Source organism: Juglans regia, chromosome 1 (assembly GCF_001411555.2).
Source record: "Juglans regia cultivar Chandler chromosome 1, Walnut 2.0, whole genome shotgun sequence".
Lineage (NCBI taxonomy): Eukaryota > Viridiplantae > Streptophyta > Magnoliopsida > Fagales > Juglandaceae > Juglans > Juglans regia.
The window spans coordinates 25,406,005-25,414,931 of NC_049901.1; the positions used below are offsets into that span (position 1 = coordinate 25,406,005).

At 39.6% G+C, this 8,927-nt stretch overlaps 1 protein-coding gene across 1 annotated transcript; it reads left to right on the forward strand.

Moving 5' to 3' along the window:
* Window positions 1-352: 352 nt before the first annotated feature.
* On the forward strand, window positions 353-8,683 carry LOC109000433. Its single transcript, XM_035690503.1, has 4 exons — window positions 353-2,959; window positions 7,423-7,554; window positions 8,173-8,385; window positions 8,504-8,683. Exons 1-4 carry the CDS (start codon window positions 353-355, stop codon window positions 8,681-8,683), a joined length of 3,132 nt encoding a protein of 1,043 aa, XP_035546396.1.
* Window positions 8,684-8,927: the final 244 nt, after the last annotated feature.

The window sequence follows — 8,927 nt, forward strand, 5'->3', positions numbered from 1 at the left end:
TTTCAGGCATGCCTCATGCACTGCCCTGGCAGCAATAAAATCTGACCATTCCCCTCTCCTCATTGAATTATGCAGAACAAGTAATGGAAGAAGGAGAAGACAAGTGTGTTTCAGATGTGAAATGGCATGGGAACAAAAGGAGGATTGCAAAAAGGTCATTAGTGAGGCATGGAAGGAAGATAATGGACCAAGTAGTGAGGCTAGCACTCTGAGGAGACAAATAGATGCCTGCAAACAGGAGTTACTGGTTTGGCAGTAGCAAACTAAAAAACAGCAGGCCAGGAACATTACACAGGGAATACAAAACATTGGTTACCTCCAAGAAACTGGCTCGGGCAGTCACTTAGCTACCATGAAACAAGCTCAGGAGGATGTGGTATCTGCCTTGATAGAAAATGACCTAAAGTGGCGCCAAAGGGCAAAGCAACACTGGCTTAAGCATGGAGAAAGAAATACCCACTACTTTTATATGCAGGCAAGTCAAAGAAGAAAGACCAATACCATCAAAAGGGTTGAGGCCTCACAAGGAAGGTATGTCACTGAGCAGGCAAAGATTGGAGGTGTGTTCACAAGTTACTTCTCTTCACTATTTACTTCCACCCATCCCTCAAATTTTGAAAACTGCATGTCTGCTATGGAAACAAAACTTGATTTGGAGATGAAGGCATGGTTAATGATCCCTTTCAATAGAGAACACATAACAGAGGCTATTTTTCATATGAACCCACTAGGGTCTCCTGGCCCTGATGGTTTCCCAGCTCAGTTTTATCAAAAGCACTGGGAGGTAGTCGGTGAACAAGTGTGTAATTTCGCACTCAAAGTCCTAAACCAGGGTGGATCTCTTAAGGAGGTTAATGACACTTTCATTACCCTCATACCAAAAATTAAAAACCCTAAGAGAGTTTCTGATTATAGACCTATTAGCCTGTGCAATGTGGTGTACAAAATAGTCTCCAAAACCCTTGCAAACAGGCTGAAGGCCATCCTGCCTAAGCTCATTTCCCATAACCAAAGTGCATTTGTACCCGGGAGGCTCATTTCTGATAACACACTAGTTAACTATGAGATCCTTCATACCATGAACTCAAAAATGAAAGGCAAAAGAGGTTTTATGGCTATGAAATTAGATATGAGTAAGGCCTACGATAGGGTGGAGTGGCAGTTTGTTGAAGCTATTATGGCCAAGATGGAGTTCCCTCCACATTGGATTAACTTAATTCAGACCTGTCTTCAGTCTGTTACATACTCAATACTGGTTAATGGTGAGCCTCAAAGGTCTTTTTTGCCCTCAAGGGGCCTTAGACAAGGTGACCCTTTATCCCCCTACATCTTCATTCTATGTGCAGAAGCCCTCACTGCCCTTTTAAACAAAGCTGAAGGCTGTGGGTTCTTGACCCCAATCCCTATTGGAAGAGGCTCAGTATCAGTGAATCACCTATTCTTTGCAGATGATAGCCTGCTCTTCTGCCAAGCTTCAACTGAGGAACCTAGACATGTGCTCAACTTACTTGATATATATGAGAAGGCCTCAGGACAGGTGATAAATAAAGACAAATCTTCAATTTTTTTCAGCAAAAAAAATGGCCAAGCAGTTCAAAAACAAATTTTGGAGATTGCTGGAGTAAAATCTTTGGGCTCTTTTGAAAGATACTTGGGTCTACCTGCATTGGTGGGAAGAGCAAAGGTGGCATCATTCCATTCTCTAATTGTCAGGACATGGAGTCGAGTTACAAACTGGAAAAATAAATTTCTCTCTGCAGCAGGGAAAGAAGTTCTCCTCAAAGCAGTCCTTCAAGCCATACCTACCTATGCCATGGGCATGCTTTTGATACCAGCCTCCATCACTAGCAAAATAACTCAACTACTCAGGAAATTCTGGTGGGGCTTCAATGAAGATAGCTCCAAAATTCAGTGGGTTAATTGGAAACAACTCAGTTTTAGCAAAGACATGGGAGGGCTTGGGTTTCGAGATTTGAGAAGCTTTAATTTAGCCTTACTTTCCAAGCAAGGTTGGAGAATTTTACAAAACCCAAATTCTCTGGTTGACAGGGTTCTTAAGCAGAAGTACTTCAGCAAAGTGGGGCTTTTAGAAGCCAAAGTGGGGATAGGGCCATCTTTTGCCTGGAGAGGTATTCATGCAGGCATAAGGCTCTTAAAGGAAGGTCTCATATGGAGGGTGGGGAATGGAAAACAAGTAAATATATGGTCAGATAAATGGCTGCCCTTCTCCCATCCATATAAGATTCAGTCCATTCGAGATGGGGATTGTTGGTGTGAAAAGGTTTGTGATTTGATTGATCCCCAAGTGCAGCAGTGGAAGGAACCTTTTCTCCAACAACTCTTCACCCAGCAGGAAATTGATGATATTAAATCAATAACAATTAGTCTTGGGGGGAGAGAGGACCAGTTAGTCTGGCAATTTACGACACATGGGAGATATACTGTCAAGAGTGGTTATCACCTCAACAAAAGTTTGGAGTGTGGACTAGAAGGGGAGACATCAAGCAAAGCTAATGAAAAACAAGCTTGGAAGGCTAGTTGGAAGTTGAGAGTAACCCCTGCTACCAAAATGTTTCTATGGAGAGCATGCAAGGAGGCCCTACCAACTCTAGCAAATCTGAGAAGGAGGAAAGTAGTGGAACATAGTTCATGCCTGATCTGTAAGCAAGAGCCTGAAACTTCTGGACATGTTCTGTGGGGCTGCATTGCTGCAAAGGATGTGTGGGGTCAGGGAGTAAAAAAGGTGCAAAAACTATCCTTTCAAAGTGATCTAATATTTGATATCTGGTCAAGAATGGTAGAGATCCTTAGTTTAGAGGAACTTGAAGAAGTGGCAGCTACTATGAGGGGCATATGGACTAGAAGGAATCATACTCTTCATGGTAAAGACTTCAAACATCCAAATGCTCTCCACCAACTGGCCAAGGCAGAACTGGTAGCATACAGGGAAACTCTCACTGTAACACCCCGACCCCGAGGGTCCGGAGAGTTAACTCATAAAACCTGATAATCAACTCTAACAAGGCTAGAGTACTTCCAAATTCAAGAATTTATCCATATTCCCAAACCTCAAATCGAACGTATATACTTCAATTAAATAAATCAAATAAACTCATCTACCAATATTCAATCCAACAACCCAAATAAAATCAACTCTTCTTCATGTCTCAAATAACAACTAGAAATAATATAACATTAACATAAGTATCCATAAACCGTCTAAATCCATTGAAGCAAACTTAAGAAAGATAATTAACCTCCAACACCAACACTAATATCACATCGAGACAATACCATGTTTAACCCCCGTGGTAGGGTTATAAACCACCATTATACCCGTGGCTGGGCCATATTCCATGTTTCACCCCGTGGTAGGGTTATAAACCACCATTATACCCGTGGCTGGGCCATTTTCCATGTTTCACCCCCGTGGTAGGGTTATAAACCACCATTATACCCGTGGCTGGGCCGTATACCATGTTTCACCCCCGTGGTAGGGTTATAAACCACCATTATACCCGTGGCTGGGCCTTAACAGAAACAGAACGGATTTCATCGAAAATCCGGTTACAATCATATACAGAATTAGAACATCATGCCAAGATTCTCAGATGATACCTCATATCAAAACAAAACATTGAAAGGCTTCAGATCATTTCACATGTTCGAGATAAACATAAACAAAATATTCTTATTTGTTCATAACAAAACTTCCAGATTTTCATATTCGCTCTTTTACATAGTTCAGAAATAAAGTACACAAAACTTGCTCATGTCTACACTAGTCATGACAGAAAAACATTTTCCTTTATATAGAATTTATGCATATGCAGAATAAACATTTGAGGTTGTTTTCAGATCATCTCTTTCAAAAATAAACACATTTATTCTCAAAGTCAACCTCCTTTCATTTATTTTATGCAAAACTAGTATATAAACCCCGCTTACCTGGACTTCTTAGCTTTTCAGAAATTTCTTCAAAAAATGTTGAGTCGACTAATAATCGCCACCTATAAAAAAATAATCACACAATTTCCGTAAGTTTTCAACCAATTACGGATTTCCATATTTAAGCATAAGCTTCTAAAATAATCTATCTTAATTTCTCAAAACTTAAAAATCCTCATAATCCCAAAGTATATCATTACTTCATAAAATCACCAATATCCACCACAACCCACGCCATACACAAAACACCAATATTTAAACCCGAACAGCCAACAAATCTCATAGTCTAAACCAATCATACTAACAACTCCATCACCCAATCCAATCAACCCCGTTACTCCTCGGACTCAGTCCGGCAAAACCAACCAGCAATTAAAATACAGTGTAATGTGCTAGTGTAAAAATACATTAAATTCACGAGAATTCTTTGAAAAAAATACTTACATTGCTATATAATGATTTCCGAAGGATCACGAAACTAAAAAAGGCGACATCTGAGCAACACCACAGTGTAAAATACACTGTGGCCGTGGGTCACAAATACCCACTTTTCAACGGAGACAAACGAAGACCCCAAAATGATAGGGTAGGGCCTAGAGAGGTCGGTGAAGCCAATGGTGGTGGTGGTTTGCCGTGGATGACGGTGCAAATGGTGGTTTAAGGCCAAAAACGTATAAATCGGAAATGGACTTGGTGGGGCTTCACCGGTGACGGATCGGAGCTGGGGTTGGGTCCAAAGGGTTGCCAAGAGGTCGAGGATGATGTGGTGAGAAGATGGTGGCCGGAGGTGGCGCGATGGCGGCGCGGCGGCGCGGCGGCGCAAGGAATACCGCGGCTTCGTGTGGTGCGTGGAGGCTAACGGTGGCGCGGCTGGGGCTGGAAATCGGAGGGGGAGGTCGCCGGTGGGTGGGGGTGCTGGGAAGCCGGGCGGTGACGACCACTGCCGGCGCACGGCGGCGCTAGGGGCGAAGGAAGAATCAGACGGAGAGAGGGAGGGGGTTCGGCGCGCGGGAACCAGCCAGGAGAAGAAAAAAAAAAGGAAAAGGAAGAAAAAGAAAAAAGGAAAGAGAAAAATGTAGGGAAAGAAATGAGATCCAATCCTTATAACTTGGGTCACGAAAATGATCCAACGGAAACGATTTTAAAACCATAAGTTAAATAAAATAATTTAAACGTAATGGTAAAGTCAAATTGAAATAATTAAATCACCCAGTGATTAATTTAAATATTAAAAGTAATTTAAATGCATAACAATAAATAAATATCAAGAAAGCACACAATAAAATAATTTTCACCAAATTAACAAATTAAAATCATAGAAATAAACTCACTAAAAATCCAACCAATTTTAAAATAAGAGGATAAATTTTTGAATAAATAATAAAAATCCTTCAGAAAAAAATTACACTAAAATACGGGGTGTTACACTCACAGAGGAGATAGTTGTCAATCCCACAGCTCATGTAAGGACTCCAAAGTGGTCAAAGCCTGAAACTGGTTCCTTTAAAGTCAACTGGGATGCGGCTGTAAATCAAAGGGAAGGGCATATAGGAATTGGAGTGCTCATTAGAGATCACCAAGGTTGTTTGATTGGAAGCCTACAGGCACACAGATCCTTCAAAGGAACCCCTTTCGATGCTGAAGCCTATGGCATACTCCTAGCAGCAGTTTTCTGCAAAGAGCTTGGCATAACACAATGTTTGTTGGAGGGGGATTCAAAGCAAGTAGTAGATTTAATGAACCATCATTCAAAGAACTGGAGTTTGGGTGGCTGCCTGGTGGAAGATGCAAGGGTGGTACTAAATTATTTTGCTTGCTGGTCAGTGGTGCATACATTCCGAGAAGCTAACATGGCAGCACATCACCTAGCCAAATCTGCCCTGGAATGCACAGAGGATCGATATGATCTTGAAACATGCCCCTCATGTATCTCATCTATTGTCACAAAAGAAATGAAGTAATTGTTTTACTCGTTTTCTGTTTGTGAATTCATGTAATTGGACATATGTCTTAATGAGATCAGTTTCTTCTATCAAAAAAAAAAAAATTAAATTCAGAAGGAAGTCATCAAGCACTTAAGCCCACGTACAAGCACTTAGGCCCATGAGAGGAAGCCCATGAAAATCAAGAGCATGCCTCATGTGTTGCAAATAGGAGGGGGAAAAAAAACATACAGCCCGAAGTGGTCTCTGGGCAAAAAGAAAAAGAATGGATTGCGAGTGGAACGAATGAAAATGGGAGTCGCAGCTGGGACATGCAGGCGTCAAATTGGAGGCACGGTTGTTTTGCATGAAGGATTCACACAAGCAGAGGGGCAATTCTTCATATATATATTCAAGCTAGTTTTTATTTTATTTGGGCATTCCAAATTTTTATTTTTCCTGCTTTGGTTTAGAGTGGCGATTTTGGCATTTTAGGCTTTATTTTATTTTGAGCTTTCTATTGTTTTATGAGGATGATTGGCTAAGTTTTACAAGTTGGGCTACGGTAAACACTTTCTTTTATCTACATTTTTGCTAGATTTCTGCAGATTTCAAGTTTCTTACCTTGCTGTGTTTGAGACCAAATTTTGGGAAATAGAAAGTTGGATAGATTCTCTTGTTGACATGAGGCACAACAGACCCTTGAATTAATCAAGGTTTCTATTAGCCAAATGTTATAGTGAGATTGGTTGATGCTTTAGTCAGGATATTTTGTGTTAAGAACCGGCACATGTACTTTGGGTGTATACTGCTTTTAATCTATGATCTGTTAATTCCTTGATTGGGTTAATGGAAGATACGTAGTGCCCAAAAGTCTTGTAGAGTGTAGGAGCAAAGGAAGCCTAAAACCGTGACCCAAATGTTTGTTAAATCATTTCTTTGGAACTAATATTTTTAGCTTTTTATTTAAAAATTCTATTTGTTACTTGTAGGAATTGGAATTATAGTTTTTCATCCTTTAGAATATTAAAATTTTCAGCAGCTATTCCTTTTATGATTTAATCCATCTTTTTAAGATTTATAAAATTGAGATCCTCAAAGTACAACCATATATTCCATTTTCATTAAATCTTTCTTTGTGAATATATTAAAACCCATTTTGTTCATTGTTTATACATATATAAAAAAAATACAAAAAGGAATAATTTTATACTTCATTTTATTTCTTCACCCTTCTCATAAATTATCATACATTCTAATTAAATCTCACAAATGCTTTGATAACCCTTTGTCCCTGTGGAATACGATCCTGGATTTATCATTGATACAACTTGACACTTCTACACTTGGAATAACATTTTAGACGAAGTCAAGTTTTTGGCGCAGTTGCCAGAGACAATTAGTGTTAACAGAGTATTTTTCTAAACGCTGAGAGGGTGTTTATAGAGCTGTGAACCTCTTCACAGCCTGGGTGATATATGATATTTTTCCCTTTTCTTTGTCTATTTTTCATTGCCTTTGATTTTCTGCACTTGTGTGTATGACTGGTTAGTCCAGAGACCAAACATCTCGGCTGGTTAAGACAAAATCATTAGCATATTTTAACTCTGCATCACTGTCTCTTGAAGCATCATTTGATACAGATAGCATCATGGCTGAAGGTGAACATCATGATAGGGAAATGGTAAATCAAAACAGGACACTTAGAGAGTATCTACAACCTGTTAGGACTAGCACCCCTTCTTGCATCATTTTGCCTCTTAATGCAAATGCTTTTAATTTTAAACCCGAGATGATTCCATTGCTACCACATTTTCATGGCATGGAATCAGAAAACCCCTATTTGCACATCAAAGAGTTAGAAGAAGTTTGCTCAACTTCATGGATAGAACATGCACTGAAGAAGTCATAAGATGAAAATTGTTTCCATTTTCCTTAAAAGACAAGGCTAAGACATGGTTGAATTCCTTGAGGTCAAGATACATTGGGACTTGGCAAGAAATGCAAGCTTAATTTTTAAAGAAATTTTTTCCCGTACATAGAACGAATGCCTTGAAAAGACAAGTTATGAATTTTGGTCAAAAGGATATAGAAACATTTTATCACTGCAGGGAACGTTTTAAAGACTTATTAAATGCATGTCCTCGTCATGGACATGAGAATTGGAGGATCATAAGTTTTTACTATGAGGCTTACAACAAAAAATGAGACAATTTGTGGAAACCATGTTCAGTGGTGAAATTTTTAATAAACAACACTTGGAGGCATTTGATACTTTGATTGTTTGTCTGAAAATGCTTAGTCATGGGATGTTTCTAAGGTTTATGACAGATTGGAAAATCAAAAATCTTTAAGTGGGGGTGGAAAATATCATTTGAAAGAATCTGATGATTTACATGCTAGGCCTGCATTAATCTCTAAGAAGTTAGAGTCCATAGAGCTTAAGAAAGTCAATCAGTTGCAAGTCCTACCCTCAACTTCTGAAAAATGCAACATATGTGAGGACCCAGGGCATGTAACTAATGCATGCCCAACAATTCCTACTTTTAAGGAAGTTTTGCTTGATCAATTCAACCCTGTGCATATGATTTCTAATCATTTTTCAAGACCTTATTCTAATACTTACAATGCAGGTTGAAGAAGTCATCCAAATTTCAGCTGGAAAAAATGAACAATCTGGGCCATCTACACAAGGACAAAGTCAGTATACCCCCTATGCAACAGCTGGCCAAGGCTCGGGACCCTCTTATTTTGCAAATCAGCCCCTCCAATGTAGAAAAGGGGAGTGGAAGACAACTATTAGCCTACAATAGTTTATGTAAAGTCAGACCACAATCAACCACCAAAATGCCCAGGCTATTAACGATATTGGAGGGACCCTCACTAGAGTAACCACTACTCTAAGTAACCAAGAGAAGGGCAAATTCCCAGCTCAACCCCAACTCAATCCACAAGGGCAAGGTCAACCATCTCAAAATAATGGTGAAGGGGCCAATGTGAAATCAGTGAAAATCATTACAACTTTGAGGAATGATATGGTTATGGATATCCTTGCCC